The sequence below is a fragment of the Leptonychotes weddellii genome, chromosome 9 (assembly GCF_054177405.1).
Source record: "Leptonychotes weddellii isolate Sample4059 chromosome 9, ASM5417740v2, whole genome shotgun sequence".
Lineage (NCBI taxonomy): Eukaryota > Metazoa > Chordata > Mammalia > Carnivora > Phocidae > Leptonychotes > Leptonychotes weddellii.
The window spans coordinates 92,161,666-92,178,994 of NC_138377.1; the positions used below are offsets into that span (position 1 = coordinate 92,161,666).

A 17,329-nucleotide genomic window follows, 5' to 3' on the forward strand; every position below is an offset into this window, starting at 1 on the left:
CAATCCTAAAATTTATGAAAGCACAAAAGACAGCTAAAGGAATCATGAGAAAAGAACAAAGCAGAGGTATCACAATCCCAGATTTCAAGATATAATACAAAGCTATACTAATCAAAACAAAAATAGACATACAGGTCAATGGAACAGGATAGAGAGCCCAGAAATAAATCCACCCCTATATGGTCAATTAAACAACAACAAAGGAGGCAAGAATATACACTGAAGACAATCTTTTCAATAAATGGTGTTGGGAAAATTGGACATCTACTTGCAAAAGAATGAAATTGGACCACTTTCTTACACCATACACAAAAACAAACTCAAAATGGATTAAAGACCTAAATGTGAGACCTGAAACCATAAAATTCCTGAAAGAAAATATACACAGTAATCTCTTGGACCTCACCCTTTGCAACGTATTTATGGATAGGTCTCCTCAGGTGGGAAGCAAAAGCAAAAATACACTCTTAGGACTACACCAATAAAAAAAAATCTGTACAGCAAAGGAAACCATCAACAAAACAAGAAGGCAACCTACTGAATGAGAGGAAGTATTTGCAAATGATATATCCCATAAGGGGTTAATATCCAAAGAATATAAAAAACATATACAACTTGATACCAAAAAATCTGATTAAATAGGCAGAGGACTTGAATAGACATTTTTTCAAAGATAGCGTACAGATGGCTAGACATATGAAAAGATGCTCAACATCACTAGTCATCAGGGCAATGCAAATCAAAACCAAGTGAAATACCACCTTACACCTGTCAGGATGGCTAGTATCAGACAAGAAATATCAAGTGTTGGCAAGGATGTGGAAAAAAAGGGAATCCTAGTGCACTGTAGGTGGGAATGTAAAATTGGTGTAACCACTGGGGTAAACAGTATGGAGATTCCTCAAAAAATTTAAAAATAGAAATACCATATGATCCAGTAATTCCACTACTGGGTATTTACCCAAAGAAAATGAAAACACTAATTCAAAAGATATCTGCACCCCTGTATTTACTGCAGTATTATTTACCATAGCCAGGATATGGAAGCAACCCAAGTGTCTATGGATATATGAAAGGATAAAGAAGATGGGATAGATATATACAATGTATATTACTCAGCTATAAAGAGGAATGAGATCTTGCCATTTGGGACAACATGGATGGATTTAGTGTTATGCTAAGGGAAATAAGTCAGAGAAAGACAAATGCCATGTAATTTTACATATAAGTAGAATCTAAAAAACAAAACAAGATTCTTAAATATAGAGATTAAACTGGTGGTTACCATAGGGGAGGTACATAGGGAGATAGGTGAAATAGATAAAAGGGTTTAAGAGGCATAAACTTCCTGGGGCACCTGGGTGGCTCAGTCGTTAAGCGTCTGCCTTCAGCTCAAGTCATGGTCCTGCGGTCCTGGGATCGAGCCCTGCATCAGGCTCCCTGCTCAGCGGGAAGCCTGCTTCTCCCTCTCCCACTCCCCCGGCTTGTGTTCCCTCTCTTATTGTGTCTCTGTCAAATAAATAAATAAAATCTTTAAAAAAAAAAAAAAAGGCATAAACTTCCTGTTATAAGTCATGGAGATGAAAAATATGGCATAGGGAATATAGTCAATAACATTGTAATAATGTTGTATTACAGTTACAGGGGGATTTTAATACCCAACTTGCATCAGTGGATAGATCCAGACAAAATCAATAAGGAAATGTGGCCTTAAATGACACATTAGACCAGATGGTCTTAACAGATAAATACAATGTGTCTCATCCAAAATCAAAAGAATACATTCTTCTCAAGTGCACATGGAACATTCTTCAGGGTAGATCCATTTGTTAGGTCACAAAAGAAGTCTTCATACATTTAAGAGGACTGAAATCACATCAGACATTTTTTCTGACCACAGTGGTATGAAACTAGACATCAGCTATGAGAAGAAAACCGGAAAATCCACAAGTACATGGAGATTAAATGACATGCTACTGAACAACCAACGGGTCAAAGAAGAAATCAAAGAGAAATTTTTTAAATGCCTTGTGAAAATGAAACTGGAAACACAATGTACCAAAACTTAAGGGATACAGCAAAAGCAGTTCTAGGAGGGAAGTTCACAGCAATAAATACCTGCTTTGAGAAACAAGGAAAATCTTGAATAAACCTAACTTTACACCTTAAGGAATGAGAAAAAGAACAAAGCCCAAAGTTAGAAGAAGGAGGGAAATAACAAAGATTGGAGTGGAAATAAATGAGACTAAAAAGACAATAGAAAAGATCAACAAAATAGCTGGTTCTTTGAAAAGGTAAAAATCAGCAAACCTTGAGCCATTCTAATTGAAACAAAGACAGGACTCAAAATCAGAAAGGAAAGTGGGGACATTACAACTGATGCCACAGAAATACAAAGGATCTTAAGAGACTACTGTGAACAGTTACACACCGAGAAATTGGAGACCTAGAAGAAATGGATAAATTCCTAGAAATATACAACCTACCAAGACTGAATTATGAAGAAACAGAAAATATGAACAGACTGATTACTAGTAAGGAGATTGAATCAGTAATCGAGAATCTTGCAACAAACAGATGTCTGGGACTATACAACTTCAGTGATGAAATCTACCAAACATGCAAAGAATTCATACCAATCCTCAGACTCTTCCAAAAAATAGAAGAGGAAAGAACACTTTTAAACTCATTTTACAAGGCCATTCTGCAATTGCCCTGATACTAAACTAGACAAGGGGACCATAACAAAAGCAAATTACAGGCTGATATTCCTGATTAACACAGATGCAGAAATCCTCAATAAAATATTAGCAAACTGAATTCAACAATATTGTTGACCTTTCAACATGGGTTTGAACTACACATGTCCACTTACATGTGACTTGTTTTGATTAATACAGTACAGTATTATAAGTGTATTTTCTCTTCCTTGTGATTTTTTTCCCCAAGATTTTATCTATTTATTTTAGAGAGCACAAGTGTGCAAGTCGGGGGAAGGAGAGAGAGAATCTCGAGCAGACTCCACACTGAGCACAGAGCCCAATTCAGGGCTCAATCCCATGACCCTGAGATCATGACCTGAGCTGAAACCAAGAGTCAGATGCTTAACTGAGCCACCCAGGTGCCTCTTCTTTGTGATTTTTTTTTTTTAAAGATTTTATTTATTTATTTGACAGAGAGAGACACAGCAAGAGAGGGAACACAGGCAGGGGGAGTGGGAGAGGGAGAAGCAGGCTTCCCGCTGAGCAGGGAGCCCGATGCGGGGCTCGATCCCAGGACCCTGGGATCATGACCTGAGCCAAAGGCAGACGCTTAACCGACTGAGCCACCCAGGCGCCCTTCTTTGTGATTTTTTTAAATAACATTTTTCTTTTATCTTACTTTACTAGAGGAGTACAGTATATAATACATATAATATACAAAATGTGTGTTAATTGACTTATCATTAGAGTTCTGGTCAGTAGTAGGCTATCAGTATTAAATTTTGAGGTAGTCAAAAGGTATACATGAATTTTCAACTGCATAGGCGTTGGTGCCCTGAAACCCCTATGTTGTTCAAGGGTCAACTGTACATTAAGGGATCATACACCATAATCAAGCAGGATTTATTCCAGGGATGCAGGGATGGTTCAACATCTATAAATCAGTGTTATACACCACATTAACAAAATCAGGGATAAAAATATAATTATCTCAGTAGATGCATAAAAAGCATTTGACAAAATTCAATACCCATTTATTATTATTATTTTTAGAGAGCACGAGGATAGGTGGGGGGAGGGGCAAAGGGAGAGAGAATCTCAAGCAGGCTCCACACCCAGCACAGAGCATGACACGAGGCCCAATCTCAAGACCCTGAGATCATGACCTGAGCTGAAATTAAGAGTTGGATGCTTAACCGACTGAGCCACCCAGGTGCCCCAATACCCATTTATGATAAAAACTCAGAGAGGGTATAGAGGGTACCTTCCTCAACATAGTAAAGGCCATATATGACAAGCCCATAGTTAAGATCATACTCAACGGTGAAAAGCTCAAAGCTTTTCCTCAGAGATAAGGTATAAAACAGGGATGCCTACTTTCAACACTTTTATTCAATAAGGTATTAAAAATTCTCACCAGAGCAATTAGGCAAGGAAAAAAAAAAAGGCATCTAAATTGGAAAGGAAGAAATAAAACTGTCACTATTTGCAGATGACATGATATTATATATAGAAACCCTTAAGATTCCACCAAAAAAATGTATTCAGTAAAGTTGCAGGATCAAAATCAAAATACAAAAATCTATTGCATTTTTATACACTAATAATGAACTATCAGAGAAATTAAAATAATCCCTTTTACAATTGCATCAAAAAGAATACCCAGGAATAAATTTAACTGAGGTAAAGGACCTATACACTGAAAACTGTAAGACAAGAAAGAAATTAAAGATGAGACAAATAAATGGAAAGATATACCATGCCCATGGATTGGAAGAATTAATGTTATTCACACTACCCTAAGCAATCTACAGAGTCAGTGCAATCCCTATCAAAATTCCAATGGTATTTTTCATAGAAGTAGAACAAACAATCCTAAGTTTTGTATGGAATCACAAAAGACCCCAAATAGGCAAAGAAATCTTGAGAAAGAACAAAGCCATGGGGCGCCTGGGTGGCTCAGGCGTTAAGCATCTGCCTTTGGCTCAGGTCATGATCCCAGGGTCCTGGGATCGAGCTCCGCATCGGGCTCCCTGCTCCATGGGAAGCCTGCTTCTCCCTCTCCCACTCCCCCTGCTTGCGTTCCCTCTCTCACGGTCTCTCTTTTTCAAATAAATAAATAAAATCTTAAAAAAAAAAAGGAAGAACAAAGCCAGAGGCTTCACATGCCTTGATTTTAAACTAAATTACAAAGCCATAGTAGTCACAACAGTATGGTTTTGGCGTAGAAACAGACATATCAATGGAACAGAATAGAGCCCAGAAATAAACCATACATACATGGTCAATTTACAACAAAGGAGCCAAGAATATACAAGGGGAAAGGATAATCTCGTCAGTAAATGATTTTGGGAAAACTGAACAGCCACATGCAAAGGAGTGAAAGTGGACTACTTTCTTACACCATACACAAAAGTTAACTCAAAATGGATTGAAGACTGGAACCTAGGACCTGAAACCATGAAGGTCCCAGAAGAAAACGTAGGTAGTAAACTTCTTGACATAGGTCTTGGCAGTGACTTTTTCAATCTGTCTCCAAAAGCAAAGGCAACAAAAGCAAAATTAAATACGAGGGATTACTTCAAACCAAAAAGCCTCTGTACAGCAAAGGGAATAAAATGAGAAGGCAAATTACTGAATGGGAGAAAATACTTGCAAATAGTGTTTGTTAAGGGGTTAATATCCAGAATATATAAAGAACCCATACAACTCAGTAGCAAAAACAAAACAACAACCAGTTCCATTTTAGAAAAAGGGAGAAAATCCTAATAGACATCTTTCCAAAGATGACATACAGATAGCCAACAGGTAAATGAAAAGATGCTCTACATCACTCATCAGGGAAATGCAAATCAAACCACAATGAGCTATCACTTCACAACTGTTACAATGGCTGTTATCAAAAACATAAGAAATAACAAGTGTTAGGGAGGATGTGGAGTAAACGGAACCCTTATGCACTGTTGGAATGTAAATTGGCACAGCCACTGTGGAAAACGGGGGGGGGGGCGTTCCTCAAGAAAATAGAGCTACCCTATGACCCAGCAGTTGCACTAATATTTACCTCAAAGATACAAATGTAGTGATCCGAAGGGGCACATGCACCCCAATGTTTATAGCAGCAGTGTCCACAATAGCCAAACTATGGAAAGAGCCCAGATGTCCATCGACAGATGAATGGATAAAGAAGGGGTGTGTGTGTGTGTGTGTGTGTGTGTGTGTGTGTGTGTGTGTGTGATGGAATATTATGCAGCCATCAAAAAATGAAATCTAGCCATTTGCAATGACGTGGATGGAACTAGAGGATATTATGCTAAGCGAAATAAGTCAATCAGAGAAAGACAGTTACCATATGATCTCACTGATGTGGAATTTAAGAAACAAAACAGAGGATCATAGGGGAAGAGAGGAAAAAATAAAACAAGATGAAACCAGAGAGGAAGACAAACCATAAGAGACTCTTAATCACAGGAAACAAACTGAGGGTTGCTGGAAGGAAGAGGGGTGGAGGGATGGGGGTAACTGGGTGATGGACATTAAGGAGGACCTGTGATGTAATGAGCACTGGGTACTATACAAGACTAATGAATCACAGGCCTTTACCTATGAAACCAGTAATACATTATATGTTAATTGAACTTCAATAAAAAATGTTAAAAAAAAAATTAAAGTAGAACTACCATATGATCCAACAGTTCCACTTCTGGGTATTTTTCCAAAGAAAATGAAAATACTAACTTGAAAAGATATGATCCCTATGTTCATGCAGCATTATTTACAATAATCCAAGAAGCAACTGTTGGATGAATGGATAAAGACAATATGTTTATATAATGACATATTATTCAGCCATAAAGAATGAAATCTTGCCATTTAGAACAAAATGGATGGAACTTGAGGGTATTATGCTAAGTTAAAGTCAGAGAAAGACAAATACCATATGATCTCATTTATATGTGGAATCTAAAAAACCCCACACCAAGTTCATAGGTACAGAAAATAAATTGGTAGTTACCAGAGGTGCGGGATGGGAAGTGGGCAAAATACTTGAAAGGGGTCAAAAAGTAGAAACTTGAGGTTATAAATAAGTCATGGGGATGTAATAATATAGCATGGTGACTATAGTTAATACTATATTGTATACTTAAAAGTTGCTAAGATAGGGGTGCACCTGGGTGGCTCAGTCGTTAAGCATCTGCCTTCAGCTCAGGTCATGGTCCTAGGATCCTGGGATCGAGCCCCATGTTGGGCTCCCTGCTCGGCGGGAAGCCTGCTTCTCCCTCTCCCACTCCCCCGGCTTGTGTTCCCTCTCTTGCTGTGTCTCTGTCAAATAAATAAATAAAATCTTTAAAAAATAAAAAGTTGCTAAGATAATAAAAAGTTCTCATCACAGGAAAAAAAATCTTAATGGATGTTAATTAGACTTATTGTGGTGATCATGTCCCAACAGATACAAATATTGAATGTATATTGTATAGCTGAAATTAATATGTTAGGTGCCAATTATACCTCAAAAAAACCAAACCAAACCAAACACACAACTCCACAAAGAATGCATGGTTCCCCTTTTCCACATGGGCCTGTGTCACCAGGCTCTTTCTTATTCTCTTCTCTTGGGAGCCAAGGTGGACTATGACCTGAAAATTCTTGAGTACAGACAGTGTTGCTTTTCCTCATATAGCTAGGTTTAGTGCTTGCTACCCAACTTTTCAAACTAAACGTTATACTGTTTAAAGATGCATACGTGTATGTATGTGGTCTATAAAGGCAAGCAAAAAGATGATTAACACAAAATTCAGGATAATGTCTATTTCTAGAGGGAAAGATGGGGTCTGTTACTGGGAAAATACAGGAAACTCCTAACAGGGCTCCCACACCTGGCTGCTCAGGTTGCTCACTGCACAACTCTAGGGGATGCCATTCACATAAAGTTTAGCTCCTCAAGTACTGGAGAGAATCCATTTCTTTGAGTGCTGGGTACACAGGCATTCATACTCTTCTCTAAAAGGAATAATATTATTTCTCTACAGAACAATACATACCTTACTGATTGCAACAGGTGTTGGCAAACGCTTTATAAAGGGCCAGATAGTAAATACTTTAGGCATTACTGCAAGTAAGGTCTGCGTCCCAACTCCTCGACTCTGCTCTTGTATATAAGCAGCCACAGAGGATATATGAATCAGTGGGCGTGTCTGTGTTCAAGAAAACCTTATTTACAGGGGCGCCTGGGTGGCTCAGTCGTTAAGCGTCTGCCTTCGGCTCAGGTCATGATCCCAGGGTCCTGGGATCGAGCCCCGCATCGGGCTCCCTGCTCCGCGGGAAGCCTGCTTCTCCCTCTCCCAATCCCCCTACTTGTGTTCCCTCTCTCGCGGTCTCTCTCTGTGTCAAATAAATAAAATCTTAAAAAAAAAAAAAAAAGAAAACCTTATTTACAAAACCAGGTGGCTGGATTTGGCTTGGGGCCGCAGTTTACCAAACCCCAGATTACACAAGCCTTTAAAAAAATTTATCTGTGGTTTGTCCAGGGGACTGAGAGTAGAGCCTGGAACAAAGGATTCCCTGGAGGTATCGTAGGAAGGTTGGTAATGTAGCCTTCTGTCATCTGCGTTTATTTTTTAATAAGTTATGACTGTGAAAATGTTTGCTCTAAACCTGACTTTTTTATGAACTTGGGGGCTTTGTCCTCTATAAGGTAAGATATTGAGAGAAGATTGCTGCTCAAACCTTGATTTTTTTAATTAAGGAAACCATTTTTAGCAAAAGTATCCAGACTAATTCTTCATTAATAGCACCAAACCCAGCAGTACCACCTGTCATTAAGTGATGGTTACCAGATGTCAGACATGATGCCAGGCACTTGACACACAGTATTTTTCCTCACAACAGTGCTTCAGAGTAGGTTTTGTTTTTGTTTTTGTTAGTTTTTTGGTCTCCATTTTGCAACTGAGAAAGGCTGACTTTTTTCCAAGGTCACTGAGTTAATAACGCTGAGATTGGAGCCAGAGTTGTCCAGCTTCAAAGTTCACAGTCTGTTTTCTACAGCGTATTGCCTCTGTAGAAGGCCTCCTGTTTTAATGCTGCCCAAATCAATTTGGTTTTAGATTGTCTTCGCAGTTTCACGGACTTAGAAGAACTTGATGAGACAGAGTTATATATGTGCCACAAATGCAAAAAGAAACAAAAATCCACTAAAAAGTTCTGGATTCAAAAACTCCCCAAGGTAAGGACTGAGTTTCAAATTGTAATGCAATTTTGAGAGGAAAAATGTTTGATTGATGAGAAGACAAATCTTTTTGTAACTGTAGCCTGTGTTCTCTATTGGTCTCTCGAGTTGCTACTGAAAGGTAAAGAAACCCTTTGAGAATGCATAATTAATGTGTCCTGATCACAGTTTACAGCGTGTGGAAGGTGGTTTCCCACCACACCACCACTGAGCAACAGCAGGGTGTCCTACAATTCCCTGCAACTCTGACACTGCCTACCCGGAGACAGCGATCAGATTCCACAGGGTCAGGTCTCAGTCCCCCAAGACTGCCTCCGCTTCAGAAGCCAGTCACTTGTTACTTTATGCTTCTGACCAACAGACTACAGACATGTATGAGGAGATAGGTAGAGCGGAGTCCTGAACAGAGGAGCTTCTGCCCTTGTGCAGTTTGGGCCTGGCACGGGCCTTGAACTGTTCTGGTTCCCCATCTGGAAGCTCTCTAAACCCCTCACTTTGGATTTTTATGGCGGCTTCATTACATAGGCTTGACTGAGTAACTCACTGGCTGTTGACAGTTGTTCAACTCCCAGCCCCTCCCCCCTCCCTGGAGTTGGGGTGGGGGGCGGGGAGACTGGGGAGACTGAAAGTTCCAACTCCGTAATCACAGGGTTGGGTGTGGCGCCCCCCCCTCCCCCAACCAGCCCCTATCCTTAGGTGTGGTCCGAAAGTCACCTCATTAACATAACAAAGACACCTTTATGGCTACCATTTAGGAAATTCTAAGGGTTTAGGAGCTCTGTTAGGACAGAGGGTGAAGACCTATTTATTTATATAATTTATATATATTATATATATTTAGTTTTTAATTCCAGTTCGTTAACATGCACTGTAATATTAGTTTCAGGGGTTATATTATAAATCACAACATCACAATGTGGAAGAAAGTACCATCAGGGTTCCAAAGATAAACTGATAGGCCACCTAAAATATCGAGACATTAGTACCAAGTAGTTAATTTTATTGAAATGTAAATTGTTTATAATCTTTGTCTGATTTGTCTCTCATCCAGGTGCTATGCTTACATTTGAAACGATTTCATTGGACTGCATATTTAAGAAACAAAGTTGATACCTATGTAGAATTTCCCCTGAGAGGCCTGGACATGAAATGCTACTTGCTAGAGGTAAGATCAGTTATCTTTGTTAGGTGGTGAAAGATGGCTCTTCAGTCAAATCAAGTCTTCACACTGAGGTAGGAGATAGGAGGTCACTGAGCACTGCTGCTAACTCCGTCCTGGGATGTCTTCTCCCTTTTTCTGTAGCCTGAGAACAGAGGCCCCGAGCACTGCCTGTACGACCTTGCTGCTGTGGTGGTGCACCATGGTTCCGGGTAAGTGTGTCAGTGGCTTCTCGCGCTTGGGAAACGCACGGTGGAGACCAGCAGTTTCACACCACGCTGGATAATTCTCCCCTCAACTCCCTAAAAAAAGGATGCGTTAAAGTGAGTGAAGTAGAGCTTTCTTTCCGTCTTGGTGTGAAAGAATATTCTTGAAAGGATGTTGTGAAGGAGGGAAGGCACATGAAAGCAAAATGGAGAAGGGTTCATTGGAGCTCAGCATTCAGAACCTAAGCTGTTTGTCCACAAAATCCTGAGTAGTCTTTACTCCAAAGTTTTTCTGTTTCCTTTGTCAGATGACATTTAAATTGGGGAAAAATGGGAAATTATTTGGAACTTCGTGTCATCTATTTTAAAGATTCATTTTTATTGAATTTTTGTTTTTCTGAAAATTTGTATTAGTTTATACCTTCTGATTTCTTGAGATTCGCTATTTTACCTTCAAGTGTGGACAAAACCCTGTCCATGTTGAAAACCCTTTTCCCTCACAACTCTGTAGACATTGCTCCCTGGACTTCATCATTCATAGTTACAAGGGCCAAGTCTACTACCAGTCTGAGTCTCATCCCTTTATAGGCAACGTTTTTTCCTCATTGGACGGTTACAGGATCCTGTCTTTGGATTTAAGAAATTACAGTAAATGTATTCCTGGCTTGGTGGTTGGTAGGGATCCTCTTCATCAGTGTCTTCCGCTCCTGGAAATAGTGTTTGTTCCCCACCCCCTCTCTACTTTTTGGAACCGATATTACACGTACAGCAGCCCCCTCCCACCTGTACGAATACATTCCAAGACCCCCAGTGGATGCCTGAAACTGCAGACAGTACCAAATCCTATATATACACTCTAGTTTTTCTTATACATATGTACCTATGATAGTTTAATTTACAATTATAATTTAATATTAATTGTAATTGTGGTAGTGTTAGCTTCTGTTGACCTTTTGATGAGAGGTTACAAGGAGGATCATCTTCTGGACCACAGCTGACTGTGGGTAACTAAACTGGAAAGCAAAGCCAAGGATGAGGGGGGACCTCCTATATAGTTAATTTTCTGGTTCTTTCACACATTTTAACCACCGTTCAGTGATTTCCATCTGTGTTTCTGAAGACTGCCATGGCCTATTTTTCCAAATCACCAATTTGGATTTCATCTGTATCCAAATTGAAGATAAGCTCCTCTGTGAAATGTTTAATACTGTGGCAATCCCATTTTTCTGATAACTTCCTTTCATAATAGGAACATTCTTGTTTTATGGCTGCAGTATCTTTTTGAAACCATCGGTATTAGAATTTTAAAGCTCTTTGGTTTTCTGCATTAAATGTTAGTGGTTAATTGCTTTACTTGTTCTTCCCAGAACTTCTCTTTCATACTATCCACACCCCCCGCCCCCCGGGTTTTGATGGTTTTGGGCTGTTTATTCAGTCATAATAAATGATGAGATTGATCATTATTGGTAAATGGTAAGGGTTTTCCTAGCACTTGTGGGGTGTCTGTTCTACCGAAGGCTTTTCTCCTGCTGGGAGGGCTGACTCTAGGGCTCCATGGGTGCGTGGCTGGGTCGTGGTGACAGAAAAGCGCTTGCGGGGGCGCCTGGCTGGCTCAGTTGGTTGAGCAACTACCTTCAGCTCAGGTCATGATCCTGGAGTCCCTGAATCGAGTCCTGCGTCGGGCTCCCTGCTCAGTGGGGAGTTTGCTTCTCCCTCTGACCCTCCCCCTTCTCACGCTTGCTCTCAAATAAATAAAATCTTTAAAAAAGAAAAGCAAAGCAAAGTGCTTGCAGGCTACAGTACAGGGAGGGCACTTCCCTGAAGGCAGATTACTTTCTCAAGCTCAGGTTTTTTCCAAAGCTGTGATGGAAATCTGTTCTTCAGTGGTCCAGGTTTCCCTAGACCTTGACCTATGCTTGTTAGGGTAAGAGTGCTTAGCTCTTGGGTTTCTCTATTAACCCAGTGCCGTGTGAACACTGCTTTGTGTGTTGTAGAAAATCTTCAGTTTCTGGTCATTCGATGGCACTCTTCCCTGTATTTCCAATGTCAGTATATTCCTGGTCATTTCAGTGGATTTTGAGGAACACAAACACCTGAGCTCAATCAGCCATCTTAAACCACAAGTCTCTAGGGTGTATTCTCTATTACAGTACTTATAATTTATTATATATCTAACACATGCTATGATTGAGCATATCCTTTTGTTATTTCTGTAGCCCTTTTTTTTCATTTTTTTTTTTACTTTCCCTTACAGGGTCGGTTCTGGACATTACACAGCCTATGCAACTCATGAAGGTCGCTGGTTCCATTTCAATGACAGTACTGTAACACTGACTGATGAAGACACCGTTGTGAAAGCAAAGGCCTACATCCTTTTCTATGTGGAACGCCAGGCCAAAGCTGGATCAGATAAACTTTAATACCTCCTTTAAATCATTATTTGTCAACTATACCGGACAAACATTTCCAATTTTCCGTAAATACTTGATCCAAGATTTAATTTCATTATGCACTTTTCAATTTCCTATTTTGGGTTTAGTTTTATTTTGTCAGTGGTAGTGACGTATTGAACATGGGCACCAACTAATTTGTTTTTTTAGTTCTACCAGAAAACCTCAGCAGATATTTTGATTTGCTGCTTTAGTTGTAATAATTCAGTTTTTATATGTAGTTTCAAGAACTTAGTTCTATTTGACTTTTTTTATATTACTGTTTCCAGTTCTCACTTTGAGGCACATTTACATCAATGCTTTGTTACTCTCGCATGCTGCAAGCAAGAGGTGTTCCTGATTGTGAAGAGCAGCCTAACGGTCTGCTGCCCTTCACAGCTGTCACGGAGACCAGGTTGACTGGAAATCCACCCCCCAGGATCATGTGTGCACATCATTTGTGGCCCACAGGATTTCGCTGCTCAGTAATCGTTCCTTCTGATTGTAAAAGAGAAGTGGGAGGGCATCATTAAGCAGGCCAGGTAACTGCTGCTCTGGGTGGCTCTCCAGGCTGCTGTTTATCAGCACTAACTAAATAAATGTGTTGGTTCAGTTGTACCTGCACTGCAAATTCAAGAGTTACTCCTTTTGAGTTTTTCTGTTTTGTTCTGGGGATATTTTTTGCTTGTGTGTTTGTGCTCATGGAGCTAGGAGTACAGAAAAGTCCAAAGACGACCAAACACATTGAGTGTTGAAAAATCTCAGACTCTGCTACACGGTGTAGAGGTTATCCAGGGAGAGGAAACCATAGCTTCTGTTTGCCTTTCAAACCAGCATCTAGTTCCCCCACTGGCTATCATGCTGGGAATAACTACATGGCCACTTCTGTCTTATTTCTTGCTTGGCCATCTGAGGTCGAGATGCCGACCTCCAGAGTGGATTCTGACCTTCACCTGCACTTCAGGTAACACTATGGGGTCTGCTTCTATAGAAGGAAATCTGAGTCTTGCTACTTTGGTTTTTAACAACTCTCACTGGCCTATCCTGATAGCAGAGCAAACTGAAGATATCTCACTTTGAATAGTTTCTGTTCTTGAGTTTAGTAGTCTTTGTTTCAAAATTGTTTTCAAGAAAAATAGGTACAAGCACTATTAAGATTGAACTCAAATTGAAATCTGGAACCAGAATTCCATCTAAGGAAGGTAACTGTGATTCTGCAAGCAGTCCAGGCCAGTCTGTTGATGGGATGGGGGTGGCAGTACTTGCAGATTGGAGAGAGGGAGGGAGAGCGAGCGAGCGAGCGAGAACACACACTCCCCAGTAGGCTCTAGCATAGGGCCGTGCACTGCTGTCAGCGCGTCTCTCATTCCAGTCAGTTTCTTTTCTGTCCTCTACAAGTTGTTAGAAGGGGCAGAATGTCTTTCATATTAAGCCAGTCAGCCAAAATTTTTGGTAATCTTGTTTCTCCTATTAAAAGAAAAAAGCCAAGTTTGTTTTTAAGTGCATGAATAATCTGATGGCTGTCCTCCTGGGTCAGATATTTGAAATTGCAGGAGCAGATGTGGCTCCATTTCCATTTTAATATTCGCTAGATAAATCCTGTATTTTTCTCAGGGCAGAAATCAGCTGCTGTTAAACACTTGAACATGGCCTGGAACAAACTGCGGTCATGGCTAAACCTGTACTATCTGGTATGGCAGTCACTGGTCACATGTGGTTATTGAAGTTTTAATGAAAATTAAGTTTAAAACCCAGTTCTTCAGTACCACTAGCTACATTTCAAGGGCTCAGCAGCCGCTTGTGGCAGAGAATGTTTAGGCCTAGGGCCGTTCCATCAGTGTGTAGGGCTTTTGGACGGCGCTGGTCTGCGTTTTCACTCCGGAGAAGAGAGCTTCGCTGTCGTGGTTCGGTCTTACAACTTAGACACCGAGTCCAGAAGCTAATTAAGAAGGAAACATGTATGTAAAATAGTTGACAGTGCTAAATTGCATGAGGTTGAACCATAAGAGATTTTGGTATTTAACCTTTTGATCTACAAAAGTGAAAGTTGCACATAATTTGATCTACTATATTAATACATTAACACCACATACAATTGAACGTGGAATGTGCCTCTTCTTTGATCTGTTCGGTATCTCCTGTGAATCCAGCCTTTTTTACTTAGAAGGCATACAGCAGGGACTTCTAACATTTGCACTTCCTTTGTCTCTCCGAGGGGGCCCACTGGAGGACTGCAGCATTATAGCCTTGGGCAGTGTGCATATTGGTGGAGAAAAACGGTCTTTTTATACCAAAAGCAACTTTGTGACAGCCAGACCGCTTTGTTGGGGAAAGTGGTCCTCAGACAGGCAGCGCTGTTGGCTTGAGAGACGGACACATCTCCTCTTTGAATTTCTGGAGTGGTTCTATTGCTTGATTTTACCGAAGCAGAAATGTTTGAGTGACATTATGAAGGCTCCTTTGGAAAAGTGACTGGATCCATTTGAATTGCGCATTTGAACGCCAGTGATGTAAATGTGCCTGTTTGTATTTAAAAAATTTAACTGTGTAGCCTTATCACACCTATTTTAAAAAGCTGATCTCCTTGTGCTCTTCAGGGCTTTCCGCTCGCGCCGTGCGCTCTGCGCGTGTGGCGTGTCACGCAGAGGCCGTGGCCGAGGCGGTGCCTCGCTCTGTCCCATGGCTCCCTGGAACAAGAACACTTCCTCAGAAGTCCTCCCACACAGATGGGTGATGGAAACAGTTTGTGGCAACACAAATCTCTCTCCATGGTGGAGAAACCTTTGCTTATCCACTGTATTCTACTCAGTGTCTAGTGATGACATACGTAATAGAATTAAACCGGTGAAGTGTACAGGCCCTGGTTAAGTGAACCTACTCAGCAGCTTGGTTTCTGGGGTTGGGGACATATTTATTTCTTAAAAGCCAAACCTCTCTTTCAGTGGTTTAGTGTACATAAGTTTATTTAGATTTATTTCTTCACCTCAGGCCCCAGCGTCCCCTCAACTCCCTCACACACCCTGTTGCTGACGTGGCCTCGTCACTTGGGCCCTGAAAAGGCTCAGGAGCAGTCTGTTCCTGCGGCCGGGGCATGGGGCCCAGGACACTGGGGTGCAGCCACAGGAACGTGCCCGCAGGGCGGGGGGGGGGGTGGTGCTGTAGGGCAAGGTCTCCGGCTCGCCTCGCTGGGGTGACGCCTCCCCCGGCTCTGAGCACCGTGGACTCCAGACCCCAACACCCCCCCCTGCAGTGCTGCGTCTCATGTACTCACTCGCCACGAAAGCCTAGTTTGTATGATGCGAGAGGATTAACGGTGCAAGTGACTGATTTCATTTACGTTGTAATCACAACCCTTTTCTGCTTCACCAGCCTGAACTCTTTTATGGATAAAAGTATCATTAAAGTTCTGGTCTCTTTCCTCTTGACTCTTATTTCTGAACTGCTTTCAGGGGAACCACGTGAAAGTCGGGGTACTTGCTCAGGGGACGGCCCGGTCGGTCGGCGCCCGCCCCACGCGGGGCCGCCGGTGTGTAGGCGGCAGGGCTGAGGCGGCTGGAGGGCCGGGCGGCGGCGGCAGGGAGCGGGCAGGGAGCGGGGAGGAGGGGCTGCGCTCGCGCCTGCGCCGAGGTACTGGACCTGCGGCCCCGGCACACGGAGGCCAGTGAGAGCGTCCTGCCTCCCCTCTGCCGCCTCGTCCTATAAAACGAGGCCCGCTTGCCTCCTGCAGAGCTAGACCCCGCCCTGAGGGACCGGCTCTGGGGCCCTGAGCAAAGGACATTGGTCACCTTTTAAAGTAAGACATGCAAGTAAGTGCCACTGTTAAAAAAATAAAGTTTCTGCTTTTCAGTACGCTCCTATATACGACCTCTCTGCCCCCGTCGTCCCCTGCAAACAGAGAAAAACCGCCCTCTGCCCCCACACATCGTTTTTCTGTTATTTGCCTGCTCCTCTCAGTCTCTGGAAACAGAGGCAAATGGTTTTGCCTCCAGGTCCCATCCAGCCCGCTCCTCGCGGCAGCCGCCTCCTGGCAGCTGGTGAGGCGCTGCGCGGCGGCGGCGGCGGCGGCGGCGGGGCCAGGGAGCCGTGCCGCAGCTGTGCTGTCCACGCCACCCTGGCGGCCCAGACCCTCCCCGCATCCTGGGGTGCTCCCCACCCCCACCGGCAGCACGCACGGCTCCGTGGGGAGCCTCAACGGGCCACGAGGACGGCCCAGTGGCCAGCCTTTTACGAAGCTGAAAGAACTGTCCGTTTCCAGAGGTCAGCACACTGAAGAGTACTGGCTTGGATAGGATTTGCGAGGAAAAGTGGAGATAAGGCGGCTTTGTGCGGTGCGCCCTTTGGGTGAGTGCAGCGAGAGCCAGAGAGGGGCTGCAGCTGTCAGCCGCGGCGAACCACTGACATAGTTAGTCCGCGGTATTAGAGTAGCGAGTTACCCTTTCCCTAAGAACTGCATCCTTTAGCTGGTTCTTGGTGGATGTTAAGACAAGACACCCCTTCCCCTTGGCAATGCTGCGGTAACCAAGCACCAGGACGCGGAGCCTGGGGTCTCGGAGTTGGCTAGAATGGCTGCTCTTTCCTGAGCTGCGCTGTGCTTTTGAAGGCAAAGC

At 42.4% G+C, this 17,329-nt stretch overlaps 1 protein-coding gene across 4 annotated transcripts in view; it reads left to right on the plus strand.

Moving 5' to 3' along the window:
• Window positions 1–16,147, plus strand: part of USP3 (ubiquitin specific peptidase 3) — a 108,829-nt gene extending 92,682 nt beyond the window's left edge. For all 4 annotated transcript variants that reach the window (XM_031031538.2, XM_006736614.3, XM_081829557.1 and 1 more), the window contains 4 exons: window positions 8,807–8,925; window positions 9,980–10,093; window positions 10,232–10,299; window positions 12,548–16,147. In XM_031031538.2, the coding sequence (XP_030887398.1) occupies window positions 8,807–8,925; window positions 9,980–10,093; window positions 10,232–10,299; window positions 12,548–12,713 (467 nt within the window). In that variant the 3' untranslated portion in view covers window positions 12,714–16,147. The remainder of the gene's footprint in view (window positions 1–8,806; window positions 8,926–9,979; window positions 10,094–10,231; window positions 10,300–12,547) is intronic.
• The last annotated feature ends 1,182 nt before the right edge of the window (window positions 16,148–17,329 follow it).